The sequence below is a fragment of the Megalops cyprinoides genome, chromosome 2 (genome assembly GCF_013368585.1).
Source record: "Megalops cyprinoides isolate fMegCyp1 chromosome 2, fMegCyp1.pri, whole genome shotgun sequence".
Lineage (NCBI taxonomy): Eukaryota > Metazoa > Chordata > Actinopteri > Elopiformes > Megalopidae > Megalops > Megalops cyprinoides.
The window spans coordinates 60123342-60146930 of NC_050584.1; the positions used below are offsets into that span (position 1 = coordinate 60123342).

The following is a 23589-nucleotide window of genomic DNA, read 5'->3' on the forward strand; positions in this document are numbered from 1 at the left end:
CAAAGTAACATTTTTTATTTTTTTTTTTAACTTTTGTATGATGTTAGCCAGGTCACGGCTCTAAGGGGAACCTTTTTTTTTAAATAAACAAATGATTCACTTCTGAACTCAGCAGGCCCAAAAACCTCAGGGTGACTAGGTGAATTCTTTTGCCAAAATGTAAGATGAATGGGCTGTGAAGATGGGAGCGCTCCTCACAGAATTACCTCGGTATGTCATGCGGAGTTGCCAGTGACCTTTCTGACAGACTGAAGACAGAGACAGTGTGGTGGTCACTTTAGAGGCCAGTGGTGGGCTGGCCTGGCTCTGGAGCGATGGAGATGTTTCTGGTTTTTTGTTCCTGAATTGCTGACTGCCTTGTTTTTATGGTACCCTGTATTAAGGTTGTGTAACATATTATCCAATAAGGTTATTAAGCGCTGAGCTGCAACAAAGGCCAGAGACATCGTGGGCACACCAAGATGAGGTTTCCTACCCATGTATCAGAGGTTCTTTACTGGAGTAAAACAAAACAAAAAAAACACTCCCAGTCTGGTAAGTGTGAGCACCATGGCTGTTACAGGCATAAAATGCTCAAAGGATCTAATTGCTGTGCAGCTCTAAGTAAAGAATTTATTGCCTTTCAAGGACAGGATATGAATCCTCCTCCTCTTTTTTTTCCTCTTTTGAGAAAGAGCTTCACGTTTAATCAGCCAGAAGCAGTAGCTAAGCGGGTCTGCTTGTTGGTCTTTCCCTTTCAGGTTAGGAAATTATGTGTTGTCACAACAGATACGGGTATGTGTAGGTCATGTTCTGGAACCTTCCGGGACGTTGACTCAATCCTCTTCTAAGACGTCTCTGGCCAGAGAGGCAATCCTCCGGTGGGGGAGTGAAGTTTCGCGTTTCCCTTTAAAGATTAGGCGGCATGATAGCGTGTAGCGTGGTGGAGAATATAGCTGTGTTTACCTCTTTGGTGTGTCTACCTGTGTCTACCTTTTTTTTTTAAAAAAGAACAAATCCTCTGTTCTCCTTCACTTCAGTGCTTGGAGAACTGCGACCAGCGGAGTGACATGGCCTGTCAGAGCGAGATGTCGCGTGACAGGGACGCTGAGTGCCTGCTTGTTGTGTGTGTGTGTGTGTGTGTGTGAGTGAGTGTGAGGCTCACTGTTGCTGTCTGTGCGGTTATGTAAAGCACCAGGCTGCTGCCCCCACAGGCATGTATGCGCTCTGTTACTGACCGCCCCTCACCCCGAGGCGAGGGATTCTCCGGAGGTGTGGCTTGCAGCATTCTGGTGATCCGCCCTGCTGGCCAGCTTGGGTGCCTGACTTTACAAGTCAGGCGTTTCCCGGACTGAGGATTTGGGTGTGAGGAGCTTGGGCACGTATCACTAAATCATATTTGCTGCGTGCTGCTCCCACACCGCGTATCAGAGCGGGACAGATAGGCTCACTCTTAACCCAGTTAAGTTAAAGCGGAGCTGAGAGTGGATCCTATTTTAGGGGATCAGAGTGTGAGGGAGCCGAGCACCGTGGCGACAGGAAGCGGGCTGCTTCCTGTCGCCGTGGGGAAACCCGGTACCCTCTGAGCATATCTGCGGTTTAAATGTCAGCGGATTATCCCTGTCTGATAGGCCGCTGACAGGCAAGCGTATGCCCCCCCCCCACACACACACACACACACACACACACACACACACACACACACACACACACACGCCCAGCTGTCTACAGGGGTGATGGGATGGGAGGGAAAGAGATACGGTAGAGTAACTGGATTATTGAGAGGGGGTGAAAACAGTTTGTCTGAGGTTGTGAGAGGGGGGTGTAAATATAGGCCAGGATCCCAAGGGATGTGCGGAGTGCATATGGGGGTAATGTGGTACCTTTCAGAAAATATTTGTGCCTTAGACAGTCATTGACTGGAGGTCCAGCATGTCACTCTCATCTGATAGTCATGATTTGTGATGACCAATAGTAATGTGCTATTACATGTATACGTCACCGCACCAATGACGCCTTTTGTCCACTTGAACTTGAGGAAGTCCCTGGGCTTCCCAGCATATCTTCCCTATTGTGCTATGAACTGAATTCACCTACAGCTCATTATAAGGAGCAAACCTGTGTTTTTGTCTTTGCATATCAGCGACATTAAGATCGAAAGTGCTCGACCAAATTTTGTAACATGGACCCACAAACGGGAAGTCACAACTGTGTCAGTCATAGTGGACTGTTTTTGGTCCTGAGCTGACCTTGGAGACTCGCACTGCCTGAGGGGACAGCTTTGAGAGGTGAGAGGGCAGTGATGCCGCGCTGGTGTTTTCTGAGGGCAGTTTTGCAACACAGTGTGTCACGGTGGCGCCTGTCACTGTCAGAAGACAGTGGCCTCGGTGGAGCTGGCATGAGGAGAGCATGTGACAGGAATATGTGGAAAAAATGCCTTTGTTTTCCTGTCGCCATGCTCCTGTTCCATGCACATGTGCAGAGACCCTGGGAGGCGGGTTTATAGACTCATCCCACCACCTCTATTTCACACAGTATCTGCCTTGCTTTGTACGTCTTGCTGCTTGTTTTACTTGTAGAATTGCGATTTGTTAGGGATACTGTGATCTAGTGACTGTGTGCTATATGGGAGTGTCTGTACTTGACTTCCCGTAATTTTCTAGGCTGTCTTGTTTCAGGTTAGCACAAGTTAACTTTCGGTGGTGTGTGAATGGTGTCGTGCCCACGCTCACTGGTCTGGGAGCGTTGTTAGCCTGGTCTAACACTTGCTTATTTAACTTGGATGGGTACACTTCTGTCCTCTTGTTCTGGAAGTCGCTCTGGATGAGAGCGCCTGATAAATGAATGTGACATAATGTAATGTAATGTATTGTCCCGTTCCTTTACTGCAGATGTAGAGAAACCCTTTGAAAGGTGAAATGTGTTGTGTGAGTGACTGAGTGTTACACGTCTCTCCAACAGCTCCACAGAGAGAGAGAGAGATCGACAGAGCCATGCGGAGCCCCCCATCCCTCCGGCGGTGAACATCAGAATGCAGCGAGAGATGGCCGACAAAGATGGCCGGTGTGAGCTGCCCATCGCCCCGGGCCAGGTGTACATCGAGGTGGAGTACGATTACGAGTACAAGGCCAAGGACAAGATGGTGACCATCAAGCAGGGCGAGTGCTACATGCTGGTGAGGAAGACCAACGAGGACTGGTGGCAGGTGAGGAAGGACGAGAACACCAAGCCCTTCTACGTGCCCGCCCAGTACGTTCGGGAGGTGCGGAAAGCCCTCATGCCGCCCCCGAAGCCCCTGAACCTGGGTGGGCCGACCAAGGCCAAGCCCACGGTGCTGGACATTCGGAGGTCGGATGAGAACCTGAACAAGCAGGCGGAGATGTCCAGCTTCGGGCGGCGGTCGCCGGGGCACCTGACCCCGCCCACCCTGCGCAGGGACGCCAATCAGAACCCCGGCAGTCCCGCGGGGGGCAGCGGCAAGAGCCTGGCGGAGCACTTCCAGAACAACAACGCCAACTCCACGCTGCCGCGGGTGAGGGCCGACTCCCCGCCCCCGCACGCGCCCGACCATGCCCGGTCGCCCCTGCTCAGGTGCAAGCCCCACCTGGAGCTGGACGTGGAGCGGGCGCCCCCGCTGTGCGACTCGGCGGGGGAGGGCTCGGAGAAGCTCCGCAACGACTCGGAGTCCGGGGACGACCTGAGCAGCAGCTCCACCGAGCACATGCAGGTGAGTCACCTGTCACCTGAGGAAGTCTCTGTGCTTCCCAGCGTATCTTCCCTTTTCTGTTATGAACTGAATTCACCTACAGCTCGCCATTAAGGAACCAACCGGTGCGTTTTTGCCTCTGCATACCAGCGACATTAAGATCGAAAGTGCTCGACCAAATTTTGTAACGTGGACCCGCAAACGGGAAGTCATAGCTGTATCAGTCATAGTGGACCTTCGCTGGTCCTCAGCTGACCTCTGAAGCTCGCACTGCATGAGGGGACAGTTCTGAGAGGATGAGAGGATTGTGGGACTCCATGCTGGGGTTTTCTGAGGGCAGTTTTACAGCGCAAGTGAGTGAAGCAGGGTGGCGCCGCCCAGACGGGCTGCCACCCTGTGAGCTCAGAGTCACTGTGCCTCTCTGATGCGGCGCTTTCTCACTCTCATTCACCGTCACATGCATCTACACTGCTGCTCCCTCGTACGTTACACTGTCCTGTCCTCTCAACATCGCTCTGTCTCACACCACCTCTCACGCGTATTCGCTGCTCTCTCTCACACCGTCTTTCTCTTACACGTGTCCCGACTGTCTCTGCGTCTCAGATTCGTCTGTCCCACGCACATTTACACTCTCCGCTGCTCGGACTGTTTGCCTCTCGCTCTTCCCTCGTCTCTCTGTCTTCCACACTTACCCTGTATCTGTTTCACACAGACTGTCCTTGCTTATTTCAGCCCCCGTCTCTCACATACATTGTCTCCCTCTCTATCTCCAACTTATTCTTAGTCTGTGTCCCCACACACACACCCTCTCTCAGCCGTACACGCTCCTTCTCTCTCGTACATTCACACGGTCCTTCACTCATTACAGGTCACCTCGCCCTAACACTCTCTGCCCCCGCTTCTGTCACATGTCATCAGGAATCTAGGAGGAACGGAAAGCCCGAGCTTCAAAGGCCCTCCTGCCCAGCCGTATTAATTTAGCATGGCCTTGTTGTTTCTGTGAAATCCATTGAGCAGTGTGTGTGTGTGTGTATGTGTGTGTGTGTGTGTGTGTTTTTTTTTTTTTTTTTTTGCTGCATTGAATACATTTTGGTTCGCGCCAGCCCCTCGTTTGCCAGAATTTCATTAGCCGCACCAGCGGCGGGGCCCTTATTAAAATTCCAAATTCGGATTCCTCTTCAAGGTAATCTGTGCCGCGCGGGACAGGCACCGCGAGATGCATCGTTAAAGAGCGAACCAGTCCGTTTGGCTTTTTTTTTTTATCTGCTTCGAGCCGGTTTAACAAGAGCTCTCCGTGGTGGTCAGCGGGTGAGAGTGACTTCTTGAAGTCGGATGAGTGGTCCGCCATTTGGAGGAGGGGTGACCGGGCCTCAGGCAGCGGGTGCGTTAGGCCTCCTGAAGGGGCCGAGGGGCAGCGAGATCCCACTTCCGAAGAACGCGCCGCTCATACCTGCAGAAGCGTGCGTCCACGGAGACCGCAAAGACACCCCCCCCCCCCCCCCCCCAACCCACTGTGCCCCTAATGGAAAGTTAATTCCCATCCTCTGTAGAGATTTGCCCCTCCCCCTCCTCCTCCTCGCGTCTCCATACAATGAGCACCACCCGTCCGACGGGGCCATTTAAACCCGTCCTCTCTGGGTCTGATCCTCCGTGTTTCATGTGTGGAGTTTAAAGGGCTTTGAGCCGCGGTGAAGGGGCTTTTGTTAGCAGATAAGTTGGCTGTGTGGTGGGTTTTTTTTTTTTTTTTTTTTTTGGCGGGTCGCTCGTTGAGGCTGCGCTGGCCTGCTCTTTGTTCCCCTCTCCCGCGCCAGAGAGGAGAAGAGGGTGCAGCAGAACGGAGAGACACAAAGGGGGGAGAAAAGTAGGTCATATTGGCTGGGGGGAGTCTGGGAGTGGAGGGGGGAACCGCGCGACGGGAACTGGGGACACACACCGGGGACGGGGACGAAGGGGCCGCTTCTGACTCCCGACCCCGACCCCTGGGGTTCGGGCTGTCCTGTGTGCTCCATGCGGGCCAGACCGGATCCACTTCCCCAGTCAGCCTCGTAGAGCTCACACGCGCTGGAGAGGTGGAGAGTTGCCGTATGGAGAAGTAAAATATGACTGTGCTTTTAAGCTGTAGCATAACTGTGGTGCAGCTTTTACAGTGCTCTTGTGGAGCCTGCATTGTTGTTTGAATATTTCTTCCCCTTTGGTTATGAGTAACCCACACTTATGTCAGGGAGAAAGCATTCATATTCTGCACACTGAACTGAAAAGACTGCACAAAGCATTGTTCTCAGAAATGGTCCCATGTATGAGGTTAAGCAGTCTATAGTATGCTCCGAACTTACAAGCACCTGTGTGGTCAGGGTGGCCAGCATAGCTGAAGTAATTGTCTCTGGGTATCACTGTTGGGGAACTGTGCTGTCAATAGCTGCTGAACAACAGGTTACTGCCCCCGGGGGAGGGGTCATGGCCTCCCATCAAGTTCAGCTCCGATGGCAGAGACTGAATTGCTCCTTCCTCTTGCTCCAAGCTTCCCCTTTTGCTCCGTCCAAAGAGAACCCACAACAAAACGATTCTGTGCTTCTGTTGGACGCTGCCACACACAGTGGTTGCGGTTCAGACGGAGGATAAATAATGAGATTTTCGAAACCGGGAGGCGCTAGACGGTACTGTGTCATGCTGAATTTCAAAAGACGGACCGTTTTTATTGTGCAAACGGTCCAGGAAGGGGCGGTCAGCCTTGTGCTGTCTGGAGATGCGTTTGATGTTTTTTAATGAGATGCTGAGTCTTGCCCGCAAGCCCGTTCTGGAGCTCTGAGTGTTTGTGTGTGTGTGTGTGTGTGTGTGTGTGTGTGTGTGAGAGTGTGTGTGAGAGTGTGTGTGAGAGTGTGTGTGAGAGTGTGTGTGAGAGTGTGTGTGTGTGTGAGTGTGTGTGTGAGTGTGTGTGTGAGTGTGTGTGTGAGTGTGTGTGAGAGTGTGTGTGAGAGTGTGTGTGAGAGTGTGTGTGAGAGTGTGTGTGAGAGTGTGTGAGAGAGTGTGTGAGGTCTGGACAGAGCCAGGGGAAGAACCCTTTGACCGTTGTGTTCTGTAGGGTAGTGTCTGCATACTGTGGTTAAACCAGGGATAAAGGCTTTGGAAGGTATGACATTTAGGCCCACACCTTGTGTGGGTGTTAGCTGCACCTCTGTGTTTCTGTGTGTCTATCATCCTGTTCATCATGCACTTATTATTTACTTCAGCCAAACAGTGAATATCTTACACAGTAGACATTCAGCAGAAATAATGTAATCCCCACACGGGATGTGAACGCAGGTGACCGTGCTGCTTGACTGTGCAGCTTGACCGTGCAGCTCGACCGTGCTCACGTGGCAAGAGCCACTGTTTGCGGCTGTGAGGGCAGTAAAATGCGTACATGCCACCACAGCGCACGTTCAAACCCTTAACTAGTCTCAATGGCTCATTTCCCTTTTCTCTGCTTTATCTCTGACCATACAGAGGGAGAGAGAGAAACAGAAGAGAAGGGGAGCAGTGGTTAGGGGGCGGGGCCCAGGGAGGTGTGAAGTTCACCAGAGGCTTCTCTCTCTCTCTCTCTCTCTCTCTCTCTCTCTCTCTCTCTCTCTCTCTCTCTCTCTCTCTCTTTCTCTCTCTCTCTTGCCCGAGCGTCACAGCGGGGGCACGAGGGCGAGTTTCGTTCTCTTGGTTTCGCTCCACGGTGCGTGTTTTTCCGGTCTGACAACCGGACCGAGGTGAGCGTTGTGGGCTAGCTGGCTGGCTGCGGGCTCTTCCTGTTTCCTGCTGCTATCCTGAGCTGCGGGGGCGGAGAGCAGCAGCGCCGGGAGACCCGCCCCCCCCAGCACGCTCCCCCCCCCACGCTCCCCTGCCTCCCTACACGCCCTCCCCCTGTGGGAGAGATGTTAGCTGGATCCACGGGGGATTTATCATTTACAAACCCCTGCTTCCCTGCCAGCTGGCCACATTAATTAATTTGATTAGCGAGTGTAAGTGTAACCAACATTTTTACGTTTATTTATTTATTATTTTAATAATAATTCTCTTATCTCTTTCACGCTGACTGTTGGAAGTAGTGACCCAGTTCCTTGACTCTGCATGGGTTTTTTTTTTTCCAGTTCATTTTGACTGAATTTTTTCTCTTTTTTTTTTTTATGCTGTCACCCATGAATCCTGTTTTGTTCCGGAGTGGTACCTTTCAAAAGCGCTCTGCTCCCGTGTTCATAAAAGATTGGGGAAGCAAACCTCTCTTCTTTTTTCTCAAGGCCGCGGAAGCCGTACGGAACGGCATTCAAGCTTATGAAAAGGAAGCGGAGTGTTGTACATTGAAAACCTTAATAACTGTGTTTTTTTTTTTCTGACAAAGGCACGGAGGGGGGCTGTATCTCGCCGCAGACGCTATTTCGGCGTTGAATGGTGTTGGTGATTTTGGTACAGTGTGAGGAGAGCAGTGGAGTGACACGTTTCTGAGCGTTTCGGCCCAATCTGACCTTTCCTCATCTGTTGTGTGGCTGTTTAATTTCTCCTTCCTGTAGAAGCGTCCCTTCACTTTAGAGAGAACGTTCAGGGCAGTGTCTTTACGGGCCTCTGTAGGAAGAGGGACTGGCTTGTCGTCTTTAGTTTTGGCTATTAATGGTATGGTATGAGGTGCAAGAGGTCAGGTCGTTTTTGTGAGCAGTTTTTCACCAGCGGCTGGCTGTCACCGCCCACCGGCAGACCAAAGCAAGACGGCAAAGCTCAACACGCCAGACGCCAGATGCTCCATTCCCCAGATGGCAGGATGACCAATGAGATCTGCCTGCTGCAGGCTTTGTAACGCTCTCTCTCTTTGACTTATGTCACATAACGGACAGTGCTGAAATTCCGTCGGTTAGCCTCCCCCCCCCAATCACACTTACGTCCATGTCGCCGGTGACATCACTGGAACGTGACTGTGGACTCTCTTTGTCACCGTGGCCATTTCTGAAGCGTGATTGGTGGAAAGAGAGACTCCTTCAGCCCCTGTGACCTACCCTAAGGCATATATAGAAGGTGCGTCAGTGTGGAGAAGCCAGTCGCGCTGAACTTGACCCAGATCTTCGGGTCAAGCTCCCCCGTCTCGTCTTTGCGCTGTTAGCCGGGCTAATCTGGCGCCTGCACTTTGATCCGCTGACGGCGGCTCTGTGGCGCTCACCGGGTCCTGGCAGGTCAGACCTATCTGCACTGCACCCTGGCAGGTACTTTGTGCTTCCGGGACCTGGGATTGCCCATTTCTCTCAAGCTTATGCTGCTGTAGACCTTATGGTAAGCACAGAGGTGGCCTACTTCAGGAGAGGATGAATGCTCTGCAAATACACCCACAGTGTGGCTAGAGGTTAAGTTTAGAGCGTGGGTTCTCTTTATCATGAGTGAGGTCACTTTGCGCACCTTTTTGTAGCAAGGTGGTCTTTCGCCCTTTCGTTAATTTTGCAAATGCCTGCGTTCAGAAAGGGTAATAAGATGCTGAAAGACGCTGCATTCTTTATGCATACATACCGCACATTGCTCACGGCTTATTCATATTGTACTGTGTTGAAAGTTGAGAAGGAGGCTCTTCCGCTGAGCGCCCCTCTCTCTGTTCTTCTTTCCTTGCACTGAAAGCCCTGTCTCTCTGCTGAGTGCTGGTGCCAGCGGAACAGGAATATGGTGTTTTTCAGCGCGTGGTTGTCATTCTTGCCACATTCCTTGCGCACACGTTACAGTAGTGAGGCTTGGCCCCCTCTCTCCGGTCTCCACGGTCTCGGGCTAATGCGATGAAGCTAGCTGACCCAACAGAAAGCCGCCCATCCCCCCCCGAACACCCCCCACCCTAATCTAATATTTGCCTTGAGTGAATAGTTTGGCATCAAAGGAGCTGCTCTCTCTCCCGTGACCCGCTGAGGCACCCCTCTCCCTCTGCTGTTCTTTCCAGAGGTCAAAGGTCAGGAATGCGGCATGCTCAGTATCCCCCCCCGACCCCCTCTACCCCCCAACCCCCCCCCGGCTGGGGTGTCATGGGTGTTTCTCTAAGTGACATGTTCATGGCCGGTGTCCACTGCTCTGTGCCGATGGGAGTTTGGGGAGAGTGTGTGAGGTCAGCGTTTGGCCTGGTCTCTCCTCGTTGCTAGGGGAAGCAAAGCCGGCTTCCTGGCATGGCAGGGACATTCAGAGCAGAAATGCAGCCGTCCACCAGTTGCAGAGCGGCCTTTGGGTTCAGCCAGCATTTCAGGCTGAGAACATTTTGTTGCTCTCGCTCTCTGTGCCCCAGTGTGAGTCTTGGCCTTTCACAGCTGAAGGTAGCGGCGATCCAACCACAATGCATTTCACTGTACGCGGCACTTTGAATCTGCCTGTCATGCATCTGGCCCCATCCCAGCCACTGTCACCTGACAGCAGTTACGGTACAGCTGAAGAGCTTTTACTTTGGTATGTTTTCAGAGCGAGATGTTAATGATGCGAACAAACTTGTGAATTATAAACAACTTTAAAATTTTGCATTGTAAAGCGGTGGATGTCCAGCTAGTGGAAGGGCGGTTGAAATGAGAATGTTTGTGACATGCAGGAAGGGTGTTTTAATATTTTCTGGAAAACCCTGCAGTAGCCCTTGAAGGCTCCACTCCTTGCTTTGCCTGACAGCAAGGTGACATGACAGAGTTTTAGCTTTCATGTTTCTCTAACTGCAAGAGTCAAAAAGAGAAATAAAAACATCCCTCTGAACCAGGGGTCTTTTGGTCCTTGAAAATCCTTGCAAATATTTTCATCCTGGAAGGTCATGGAAACAGGCCAGATATCAAAATCCTTTCAAAAGTCACGGGAATTGGCCAGATCTCTGAAAGAGTACATCGGCTGTGTGTGTTCTTCTTTCACAGTGAACATAATGCATTCTCCTCCCAGTCTCTTGCTAACTCATAAGCATGTCACTATCACATCTAGCAATGTGAGTGTTTTAACATTGCCAAGCTCCTGGCTTATATGTTAAGCCCCCCTTCCTAAAGGCTTCTAAGAGGATCTGCATGTTTGTGTCTATGAAGGTGCAAGATATTTTGTAAGCAGTGCATCCTGAAAAGTATTTACTTTCCATCAATTTATCGTTACTTTAGAATGCAAACTTCAGCATACCTTGGGAAAATACCCCAATTTCACAGCAATCTGGCTGTCGAAAAATTTAAAATGATAACCTTAAATGAAGATGTTATTCATTCTTAAAGCTTAAATGAAAGTAAGGGAAAATGCAAGTCTTACCTGAATAAAAGCTTTATTTGGATGTTTGCCAAAGGCTATAGAGGGTTTGGCCAGTAAGCAGACACCTTTTAAGGTGCAGAGGCAGTGGCCAGCCTAAACTCACAAACTGAGTATAGTGCAGTGAAGTTTGATTTAGTTATTGATCTTTCATTAAGGATCATTGATCCCTTCAGTTGTGGCTGTAGTCATTGATCTTTTATCAAGGGTCATTGATTCCTTCGGGTGTGTCTGTAAAGGCTGCAGTTTGTCTTGTCTTTGTAGGCCACGGTGGTGATCTCAGTGCTTTGGGCATTGCTGACCGGCACACTCGTCTCCTGGGCTGGTTTCAGTTTTGTACATGTGCCACACATGGGTGATGGAGTCTCTCACTGCTGTTCCTCCCATCAGGAGTCAGGATTGGGTTTTCAGCAAAACATCCAGGGTATTTATCATACAGAATATCTAGGATGATGCAAGTGAATGTGTTTTGCTTGCATCTAGACTCGCATGCACTGCACACACACAACAGGACAGGACAGGAACAGGAGCAGACAAGCTTGAAATGTTCTCATCAAATATTATTCAATTGCGTTGACTTTTGAGGAAGTTTCAGTGTTTCGGGTTCAAACAAGTGGCTCCTTTTTTCCACAAGGAATGTGCTTACTGTGGGGTGGGGGATGGGTGTGGATAACATGTTGATATTAAAATCACCTACATGTTGTAGTTGTGAGTGTATGAGTGTGTGTGTGTCTGTTAGCGAGTGAGTGAGTGCGTGTATGAGTACATGTATGTCAGTGTGTCTGATAGTGAGTGTGAGTGTGAGTGTGTGTGTGTGTATATGTGCATGAAAGTGAGTGTGTGTGAGTGAGTGAGTAGTTTCCCATAGGCATGCTGATCTGTGAGTCAGTGGCCCCAGTAGACTCATATCTGTCTAAAATGAGCTGCATTTCCGTGTGTTACCTCTAGGTGCTCTTACACCTGGGAGGATGTGAAATGTCTACGCGTTTTCCACCCTGACTCTCTCACAGCGGTAAATGCGTACCAGCGGGTGCGACCGCTAACCGGCTACGAGTAAGAACGCTCCAAAGGCCCTTTCATTACTGTCCCACACCAAATGGTCCTGTGTTCTTGCCATTTTCACCAGATAGCGAGCTAGAATAGACCCCAGCGTGAGCAAAAACAACAGCCGTTTTCCCTCCCTCTCCCGCACAGTGAGCGATGGCTCTGTCTGCTTGGATGCGTTTACTGTGAAAGATGAGGTCTGTGTGCAGGAGATCGTGCAATTTACTAGCCAGTTGTGCCCGGCCTACTTCCTGCTTTGTCTGTTCCATAAACACACTTGGTTTGCGGTGCCTGCTTTGTGTGTGTGTGTGTGTGTGTGTGTGAATGAGTATGTGAGAGAGAGAGAGAGATTGTCTGTGTGGCGTGCAGCCACAGCAGTGCCAGCCTGTGGGGCTTCAGAGTGGCGCTGGCAGCAGGACTCTGTCACTCTGTCACATGGGAGAGGGGTACGACAGCATCTCCCTCTCTCTCTCCCCCTCTCTACCTCTCTCTCCCTCTGCTCCGCACTGACAGCGACACCATGCACCCAGAGGATAAGGTAGGTCCCAGCAGCGGCCACATCCGTCTTCAGCCCACACACCTGAACCGGCCGCCTCCGGCACCTCGGCGTAACACCCCTCACTCTGTCCTCTCTGATATGCCTCTTTCAGCCTGTGCCTTCAGGCTGGCTGTTCTAACGCCGCCACTCCGACCGGCTGTGAAATTCCTCAAAAGCGTGCACGCTGGGATGAACAGGGCTGATGCCTGTAGGGGTATAACTGAATAGATACTTCTGGAAGAATAGCCCTTGCCGTGGAAGCACACAATATACAGTTAAAGGGAAAGGGCATTATGCGTCTGCCACTTAGAGTAATATTACATAAGCGTTTCTGCGCAGTGCTGGAAGCTCTCAGTCACAGGTCAGCGCTGGCTGGTTTGAGGACACAGCTAGGACAGGGAATGCTTTTGAAGAGCTGGGAGTGTGAAATTAAGTAAAACCACCGTGTTTTGATGTCGTTGTCTTATTGTTTGTTATCCATATTTGGCTCATTCAGCATGCGCTCTACAAGGAAGCTTTTTTTTTTTTTTTGCTTTGCTACTTTTTTTGCGTGCGAGTATAACAGCCTGGTGGCATGAGGAGTTGAATGGCAAAGTGCCCCAGAGCTGCTGTAACCTGATTCTGCAGCTCTAAGTGGGTTAAAGAAGGCTTTTTACAAAGTTTAATGGAGCTTCAGATCGTTGACAAGTTTTTGGGATTGCACATATTAAAGAGCACCTGGGGGCTCGGGGATGGGCGGTGGGAGTTGGGGGGGGGGCAGCATCAGAGGAGATCGCTGCTGTTTCCCCTGATGTGGTAGAATTACCCGCACGGGCGGAGGGGGAGAATGAGACGCTGGAAGACGCTGGAATGGAGAGCTGCAGCGGGGGAAAAGCCTGGCCCTGTCGGTGATGGCACGCTGTGTTTCTGCACAGGTTCCCTGGCGTATTGTATTATTAAAAAAAAAAACATCTCCCGGAGCCCAAAGCACCAATATCGTGGAGTGAGTAAGTGTACGTAGCGTTTAATCTCATTTCCCTCCCTTCCTCTGAAGCGTTGTTGGCAGAGCGTAGAGGCAACGCAGCCTGCCGGTGACATGAACTGTGTAATCCAATTCAGAGCGCTTATTAAAAATGTCTGCGAGAACAGAGACCCGCCATCCTGTAAGGCTGTGATGCTGCTGTTCCGGCCTTGCAGCTCTGTGTGTCGGACTGAGACCTGTTCGACTGGTCCGAGACATTGGACACTGACTGATTCTGATCCACTGTTTTCTGTCTGCCTTGAGATGAGTTCTGATCCACTGTTCTGTTTGTGTTGAACCCTGACCAATTCTGATCTAGTGTTCCATGCCTGCCTTGTGGTGAAATGGGTTCTGACCCTGGGATTTGATCCTCGCCATTCTCTGTGGGTTTTGCTGAGACGCTCGATCTTGGCATTCTGTCTGAGTCAGGCTGGTGCCAGCTATGTCTCAGGTTCTGGGCCAGTCAGCTGAGTGTGCCCCATCTGCTGGCCTGTCACTTTTCTGTAGCTCTGTAGTCCACAGAAGAACCACCAGTGTGTTATAGTTTACTGCTGTTCTTAGCACTCTACCTCACACACACCAGCACTCTAATCAATACAATACTCTATCTCAGCATACCAGCGCTCTGATCAACACAACACTCCACCTCACACACACCAGCGCTCTAATCAATACAATACTCTATCACACACACACCTGTCTTCCTGAAAACACACCGGCTCACAGCCCATCTGTGCTTTGCCACACCCTCCCGGGCTCTCCACTGCCCTTGTGTGTACCCTAAGGATTCTGGGACAGGCGGCACCAGTGGCAGAGTTTGCCTCTGCAAAAGCAATCATCTGAATTAGAAAAGAGAGAGAGCGAGAGAGAGAGAGAGATGTGTTGTGGGAGCTGGGATTGTGTATATTTCCAAGGCGGAATGAGAAAGAAGGCAGGTCGACCCAGCACCGGGGAACAATGCAGAGTGTTGTGAGGAGTGTTGATTGACAGACCCCTGGCCCACAGTCCCACCCGGCTGTCAACATCAGGGCTTTCTGCCGCTGTGGCGATGGCCGTGTTTGCGAACGCGCTTTCCAGAGAAGCACCCTTTTGTTCAGAGAACGTTCCACACGCAGGAGCGCCGAGAGGGGAGGCAGAGGGGGGGGGGGGGGGGGCGTAAACAGGTGGACAAAGAGGCGGAGGTTTGGCGTGGAAAAAGCCAGATCCCTTTCGTAGGGCGATCTCTTGTTTACCCACACGTCTCTTCCCCCACCCCCCACCCCCCCGCACAACATGGGATAAACAAGGAAACCATGCCCCTATGCTTCAGGGAAACTGACGCCGACACAGAGCAAGGTAGTGCTTCGCAGAATAGGAGGGTACCCGGCGGGTGCGGGGGGGGGGGGGGGGGGGGGGGGGGGGGGGGCGCTATGTTAGCATTCGGTGGCGCAAATCGGCAATTTTATCACCCACACAATGACAGCACAGGCCGTAAGGCATCGTTTTTGATACTCGTATAAGTGTTTCTTTGGAACGTAGTGTGTGAAAGGTTGGCCGGTAATTGCGTGTAGTCTCTATGGCTGGTAATTGCGTGTAGTCAGTTTAAATTACGACGGGGGAAAAAGTGGGTCTGTCGAAACACCGATCGCAAACACACGCAGAGCACTGTGGTCCTCTGTTCAGACTGTGTGTTTGCCTTTGGATTATTCCCATTTTATATGTGCTGTGTGTGCCAGAATTTTTGTGCACCACAATGCAAATGGTGCACAGATGTATACTGCAGTAAAATCCTCTCCTGCATTTGTTTACAGGAAGGAAAGAACCGTTTTTTGACCTGCACCTTAAAATTGTGGAAGTGATCAGAAATAAAGGCTTAATTCATTAATCATTAATTCTTTTTTTTATTATTCTTGCCCTCAGCCAGACTGCAGGTTGAAAAAATCCCTCCAAGGAGCAGGTCAAGGAATGAACACAGACCAAGATACCCGTAAACCAATGAAGCGTCGTGTCGGCCTTAGCACGCGTAGCACGTAGCTGACTTAGATGCTTAGCATTCCCTCATGTGGGGACTTTACGAGGTAGTTGTGAAAGAAGACACTGATAATTACTTGAGGTAAACACAAAGCCGTGAACTCTGCATTATGCGGTTCTGTTTTGGGCCTCTTCTGAGGCCTTTTCTCTTTCTGCACCAGCTGCAGCTCGATGGAGCACTGCTTAGCCCGGGGCGATATGCAGAACGTCGCTCCGTAATGAGGCCCGATAAAGGTGCGTGCTGTTTGTTCCAGGAGCTTCTAATACCCACAATCCCGTTCTTCTCATGAAGAGCGTTCTGTGAAGGAGACAATATGTGGCTCTGCTTGTAATAAACACATTCTTCCCCTTTTCAGGAGGAGGCAACTGCAAGAAGGATGGAGGATGAGTGTGGTTCTGAGCCCAGTCTTACCGGGCTTCTCTCATTGTTGGCTCATTCACATACCTGCTGCCTGGTATCACGCATTAGTTTACATTGCATTACGTTATTGTTATTTTGCAGACACTCTTATCCAGAGCGATTTACAATTTTTACCTGTTATCCATTTATACAGCGGGAAATTTACTGAGGCAATTCTGGGTTAAGCACCTTACCCAAGGGTACAGCAGCTGTGCCCCAGTGGGGGAATTGAACCAGCAACCTTTCAGTTACGAGCCATGCTCCTTACTACTATCCTACACTGCCGCCCAGAACCCTGATTAGAGACTGATACAGAATCCTGATTCATTCTAAGAAGGTTTCCACACGAACCTTCCGTACCAGGCTTCCGTCATTCCAGTTGGAATGCAGTGCTCCGAAGTTAGCCGCAGGTTTAATGACAGCGACCTGCATGTCGCCGAGCAGATTTTCTCTGCCGAGCTACACCTGCCGCCGGGGGCTAGCTCGGGAAGGAGCGACCGCAGCCTGCTGTCAGGTGAGCGGTGTATTAATCTCGCCAGTGTCACTTTAATCTCGCACGGTTCTCGTTTTCCCAGCAGCCTTCTAGTACTCGCGATGAACAGGAGGAAAGAGAAAATGAGTTCAGGCCTCCCCTGTTGATGAGAGGGGTCCTCAGACACGGAGCGGCCCTCGGTTTGGGAGGCAGGGTTGTTTGATGAGTGCTGGCTTTGTTCTGCCTGCCGCTGTGAGGCTGCCAGTTTTGGGGCGGGGGGGGGGGGTGTGGGGGGGTAGAACAAAGGTAAGGACTGTTATCTCTCGTCTGAAGAGCCTCACTTGTGTGAGCTCGGCAGTGACGGGGCGTTTTTACTGCGGCGTGAGGATGTGACACACTCTGCACTCACGTCGGGCAGAGTCAGCGGTGCGGTCAGCGCTGTGGGAACGCTCTCTCAGGGAGGAGGAAGTCAGGGGCGGAACCGCCGCGCAGCCATCGCTCGTACCGCGTGCCTCGTGTCAGCACGGGAGTGTGCTGATTCACGCTGGTGATTCCTGCTCTTCCACGCTCGGGCAGGTTTCCTGGGTGGGGGAGGAGGGGGGGGGGGGGGGGGTGTGTGTGTGAGCTGTTCATAATGATGTGTGCAGAGAGAGAGGCACAGCGGGCAGGAGACTGGGAGATGACTCTCTCCATGGTGGGAGAGTTCCCTGAAAACAGCAGTGAATGCGACTGAGCTTTGTCCATCTATAATGGTGTGTGTATGTGTGTGTGCACGTGAGTGCGTGCGTGTGTGTGTGTGTGAGTGAGTGAGTGTGTATGTGTGTGTTTGGGTATGTGTCTGTGTATGCATGTGTGTGTGTCTGTCTGTGTGTGTGTCTGTGTGTGTGTCTGTCTGTGTGTGTGTCTGTCTGTGTGTGTGTGTGTGTGTGTGTGTGTGTGTCTGTGTGTGTGTGTGTGTGTACACCTGCGTGTGTTTCTGGTCCTGATGGGTGAAAGCCTTTCCTGCCTTTCCTCTGTCCTCCTCTGGAGGGAGAGACCGGTCACGTGTCCTGTAATTAAATTGACAGCCCATGGAAACGGACACCTCAACAGCCTGTGCATCTGTTGTGGCTTTTTGAACCCAGTGCCACCCTGCCATCCTTTCCAGTGTGACTCTTCTCCACCTCTGCTTCACAAGCCTGAAGTCTGTCACATGCCCCACATCAGAACCCTCCCAGAATTCATGTTAATCATGTGTGCAGTTATTTGTCAGGGGAGGTAAACCTCAAGATGAGAGGTCACAGATGCCGCCACATGTTTAAGTCATTGCTGTCCATTCAGGACCTGCGGCAAATCTCTCTCTATTTCCCAGGGTGGCTGGTGCAGTGATGTTTCTTTCCAGTCCCGGAGATAACAAATGGCCTCTCCCAGCAGCCCACAGGCCGAGCTGTTCCTAATGCCTGCGTCAGTGTGGAGGCTGGTTCCATTTACATTACATTTACATTATGTTCAGTTAGCAGATGCTCTTATCCAGAGTGCCTTCTGAAGCAAAAGAACAGAGGTATCCATTCAGTTTGAAAGAACAGCAGTGTCAGACCAGGCTAACAACGCTCCCAGACCAGTCAGTGTGAGCATAACACTATTCAAGCCCCACCACAAGTTCACTAACCTGACTAGATAGCCTAGAAACCAACAGAAGCCAAATACACACGCTACTGTACATCACAGTCACTAGATCATACATCACAGTCACTAGAGCGTACATTACAGTCACTGACTAGTTCGAACATCACAGTCATTAGATCACAAATCACAGTCAGTAGGTCCAGTGTGAGAGGAGTGTGTGGATCAGCCCCTTTGTCTGTGGTCACAGCTGCACAGCCGATGGCCTGGTAAATGTAAGGGGCCTGTTTCCTGTGAGAGGAGATAGAGGTGTGTGTGTGTGTGTGTGTGTGTGTGTGTGTGTGCGCGCGCGCCTGTGCTGGACTCACTGGACCAGGCCCAGGGGTGCCGTGCCTGATCTAACAGCCAGATGAAAGGTCCTCGTTTGTCTGATAGCACCCTTAAGTAACACCCTTAAGTTCCCGGCCCCCCCCCCCCCCCCCAAACCCTTCAGACACACGGTCCAGATCCATGCCAGAATCATTGAAACAGGAAAGAGTGATTGCTACCCCCGGGGGGGGGTACTTAAGGGTGTTACGGGGGGGGGGGGCTGTTGTGTGTTTCCCTGCGGCGTGGGCCTTCACCTTGGGGGGGGTCAGGGTGGATTTATGGCCCTGGCCTGGGACCTGCGGGGGGGGATTGGGGGAATGGGTCCTTCGCATGTGCCGGCCTTGATTTATTCTGGTACTTGCTTATTGCGAAGAGCACAAAGGGTTATCGCAAAACCTCTCTCAGTCCTAGCGGCCTTGTGCTATTTCCGAAAACCCTTGGCCAAGTCCCTCTCCTCCCCACCCCCTTGCCCCTGAAAAACACAACTATTGCAGCCACAACCAAGTTTCCAGTTGATTGATTAGACAGTAATTAGACAGAAAGCAGAAGATGCGCTCTGGTCTGTCGTGTTTTGTAACTGAAAAGGTCAAAGGTGGTGTGAAGTTGCATGATAAGGAAGCCAAGGCTGTGTTTGCGCTGAGAGGGCCGGTGTCGCAGGCAGCAGGGTGGCCAGGATGTTTCAGTTTGATTCCTGGTGCATGGCTGTTGAACAGTGTACACAAGCTGACTTGCTGCAGTAAATATGAATCTTTCAAAACTGGTGGATGCTGTTGAAGATGTCGTGGATAGTGTGTGCAAAACTGATAAATAGTGTTACGTTTAATAGTAGACTCAGTACCTAACAGCTACCTGACTTTCACTGTACTTTACTACCTGACTTTCCCTCTGGCCCATGGGATCTTTGTCTTATTGTAGCAAGGGTAACTTCAGGGGTGGGGGTCAGGGGGATGGGGAGGATGAGGTCATGCTCCAATGAAGACCTGCTGCAGCTCCCAGAGAGGAGTCCCCACTCACCCCAGAACCCAGTGGGGCTCACCCTCTGACCCCCCCCTACAGAGGCCCATAGCCGTCCTGCTTAATGTCAGATTCCTTTCCTGCAGGACACCACCCTGCCCAGCCAGTTAGAACGGTCATCCCTCACCTCTTTGACCCGTTTGACCGTTCAGAAACGGCTTGTTTGGGAAATGAAGTCCCCCCACTTCAGTGATACAGTCTGTGCAATAGGTTTGACCATTCAGAGACCCCCCCCCCACCCCAAATCTCAGTGGTACGGTCTGTGCAGTAGGTCAGAGGTCATGCACGTTAGTTTTGGTGGTTTCTAACTGGCTGACTTTCCAAGAGTGATGAAATGCATTTGGTTGTGTTTTAGAGGCGTTAGGTTGTGTTTGACACACTGCTAAAGTCAGGGAAAGTGTTGATGCTCCTGGATGTGTAAGTATGGGGGAAGAATGCCCTCTTTGGGCATTTGGCCACGATGGTGGCTGTGTATTAGTTTGCCGGGTCCAGACCAGCGCTTTTGTACATGAAAAAGTCAGTAGTATCAATGGTGTGGATGTGTCCGGTTAGTGTGGGACAAGGCCCTTCTTATCTGTTCCTGCTGGTGGAGGCCTGGTCAGACACCCCCACCCCTTCCCCACCCCACCCCACCTCAGATCTGCTTAGCCCCCATGACATCTGAGGGCCTACTGTGATTGGACAGTTCAGACCCAGATTATTAGATTACACAGCAGGCCCTGTAGCACAAATCGTCCCCTATAGTATTATGGGGTGTTGTCGCCATGTTCATTCAAGCAACGTTATCGATATTGTGATGTAGTGACATTGAGATATACGGTAGTGCATCTAATATAACTTCCCGTAGTTTTCTGTGCTCTCTAGTTTCATATTAGCACAAGTTAATCTGCGGTAGTGCTTGAATAGTGTTATGCTCACACTCAACGGGAGTGTTGATCTGACACTGCTGCTCATATTACTTGGATAGATACACTTCTGTTCTGTTGTGCTAGAAGTTGCTCTGGGTAAGAGTGTCTGCTAAATGAATGTAATGTAAGGTAATGCAATATGACAGCGCAATTTCAGGCATGCTAACCCCCCCCCCCCGAAAACCTGCTCCCCGGCTCAAACTCACTGCGCTTCCTCCAACTCAAACTCACGTCTCTCCCTCCCACTCAAACTCATTTTGCTCCTTCCAACTCAAGCTCACTTACACCACATTACATTATTGTCATTTAGCAGATGCTTTTATCCAGAACAATTTACATTAGATTAGATTTAGATTACAATTTTACACGTTATCTATATATACAGCTGGATACTTACTGAAACAATTGTGGGTTAAGTACCTTGCGCAAGGGTACAGCAGCAGTGCCCCAGTGGGGGAATCCAACCAGCTACCTTTTGGTTACGAGCCCTGCTCCTTACCTCTATGCTACACTACCACCCCTAAACTCACTTCATTTGCTCCAGCTCACACTTGTATTACTCCCTCCCTCAGAAGAAAGTGTTAGGAAACCCTACCCCCTGCCTGAGCTCAGCCTGCAGAAAATGTTTATTTAAAGCTGGGCGTGAGGCCTGCGCTTCCAGCTCCCGCAAACACGTCTCCGTTTCTGGGCCACCGTCCTCTGCCTCTTGGCCGACGAGGCTCTTCCCTCTCTCTCTCCCACGGCTCCTCGCTCAAACCCTGACATCCGCTGAAAGGCAGGAAGATCGCCGTTTTCTCAGGGCTGCTGGGATGCGCGGAGGGAACTGGCGTTCGAGCCAGCGCCCTGGCGGCCGGTGAAAGCGGCCTGCTGTTCGCTGGAGCGCAGAGGACCACGGCGCTGTTGACGGGAGCCCCCCTGCCCCCTACAGGAGTGCGAGCGGAGCTGGAAGCCGCAGGGAAAGACGGGCGATTAGGAAAACCCACCGGGAGGAGCAGCCAGGAGGCTGGGGCTGGGGGCATTTGGGCTGCTCTTAATTACTGCTTTGTGTTTTTGTGTGCGGGCACTGATGAGTGTGTGAGTGTTTGGTTGTGTGAGAGTGAGAGTGTGTGTGTTTATGTGCGTACATGTGTATATTTATGTAATGTATGTACATGTGTGTGCGTGCGTGCGTGTGTGTACAAGATTCACAGCATCAATTAGATAGCATTCTGCCGAGCTCTCTGCCCCTCCTCCTCTTCAGCTTCTCTCCTCTTCGCCGGTCTGGAAGACGCCCATACCGAGTCCCCTCTCTGCAGGGGTGACACCCGTGGTTACCGTACGGCGGCATAGCGTGTCACCTTCATCCCCTCTGCACTTCCACACACCCACACCCTCCCCGAGGTGTCTGTAAGGCAGGGATACCGCTGGGGTACCGTTTCGGCAGGGCGTGGGGTTCGGCTCAGTCTGGCCCAGTTGGTATTGATTCTGGTGGGTCTGACTGCCAGAGCAGAGAGACTACGTGCCATGTGCTACCACCCCCCCCACCCACCCACCCAACAAAAGCGCCATTGTGTCCCTGTGGCAGGACGAGCCCGATGTAAATTGAATTGCTCCTACAGAAGCCACTCTGTAAGGATCAATTATCCGGGTCTGTTCTCAGGTCAGTTGGAGGACATGAGAGAGGCTGGCTGGAAGGAAGAGTCCGGGAGCAAAGAGGACAGAGAGGAGAGGATGGAACCCATTCGATCACTTTCTCTCTCTCTTGCTTGGTGTTTATATATAATACGTACATAACACCCATACACAACTCATATGTCACCCTCACCCTCTCTAACTATATATATGATACGTGTTACACACACTCTATACATGTGACTTCCTCCCTCTCTCTGCCTCTCTCCCTCCCTCTCTCTCTCCTCTCTCCCTTTCTCTGTCACTCTCTCTCTCTGCTTCCCTCCCTTTCTCCCTCCTCTCTCTCTGTCTGTATGTACTTTTTTCGTTATATAGTCTCGTCTCCGTTTCACCCTCCCCACCCCCAGGAATGTAGGTGGTGATGTTTGTGTTTCAGAATTGGACACTGCCACATAATTACTCAGCTATTTGAAGCTTGCTGGTTCTGTTTACAGAATGTGCTGAGAAGCAACTTTTGTTTTGTTTTTTATTTTTTTTAGGACGTGGACCATAAATTAGACTGCATAAGTACGCTCAGTACTGTCTCAGGTACAACAGACTCATTGCCAGACCCGCCCTGTAATATTCTTTCGGTAATAATTGCGTCTTCGCGTACTCTCCCATTTCTTGGCTTCTATTGACATCGTTACTCATTAGCCCTTGGATGTGTTAGCGGCAGCGGGCGGGCCGGGTTTGATGCAGCTTGAGGATTCTGCGAGTGCAGGAGATGCGCCCACACAATGCGGGCTCATCCAGTTAGCACTCCCTGCTGCCCCGGTTCGACCGAGACGCGTTCATTAAACCCCCTCTGTTTCCGTCCCCGACATGCCAAGCTGAAAATAACAAGGTGTTCAAGGTGTTTTTCCGGAATAAATGAGCCGCTGCATTTGTATGGCCCGACCGGATGGAACAGGAGAATTTTGAATAAACGTGTCCTTGAGCGCAGAGGCCTGTAGGATCGGGAAGCCGCTGGCAGCGGTGGGAGTGGCTCTGTGACCTGAGAGCCAATGAGCACGCAGCAGGGAGGTGACAGTGCATGAGTTTTGGGGACGTTTTGCGTTGTGCAAGGAAGCTGATGGAGGCACTTCTGATGAGGATGAGCAGGGACCACCCCCACATACACACTCTCTTTAGCCTCTGCAATTTGGGCTTCTGTTGGAGAATATTTGCCATGTCTGTCATGTGTACCATTTTATTCATTAACAGCAGGTGGTGGCAAAGTTGGACTTTGCAATGCGTTCCTTAATTTTTTTCCTGGGAGTCCTTTGTCCTTCTGCACCCTATCTGAAGCAGCTGAGGCCACGGCCTGAGAGCCAATGGTTTACTTCTGTCCTTTTTTCTTTTAAAGCCCCGCCTCCTGTGGGGGTATGCTGCCTTTTAGGCCAATCAGATGACACTGCAGCTGTCCGTTTGCTGGAACGTTGCCGCAACGTTGCTGGAACGTCGCAGCGAAACACCATAGACCGCGCTGATCCCCTGAATGCTGAGTGGGACATTGTGATTCAGTGGCGCCCCTCCTTTGGGGTCACGGTGCAGGCCCCCCCTGCCACCTCAGCACAACAAAGCCCCGCAATTCCTGCCGCATCAGCCCCCCTCAGTCATGACTCTGCACACGCGTGTGTGTTTACAACAGGAAGGGTTTATTTCGATCTCGCTCTCCATGG

General features: G+C 51.2%; 1 protein-coding gene across 4 annotated transcripts in view; it reads left to right on the forward strand.

The window, feature by feature from the left end:
- LOC118772656 (rho GTPase-activating protein 12-like) overlaps window positions 1-23589 on the forward strand; it is an 85245-nt gene that overhangs the window by 9151 nt on the left and 52505 nt on the right. For all 4 annotated transcript variants that reach the window (XM_036521181.1, XM_036521182.1, XM_036521183.1 and 1 more), the window contains exon 2: window positions 2941-3706. In XM_036521181.1, the coding sequence (XP_036377074.1) occupies window positions 3011-3706 (696 nt within the window). In that variant the 5' untranslated portion in view covers window positions 2941-3010. The remainder of the gene's footprint in view (window positions 1-2940; window positions 3707-23589) is intronic.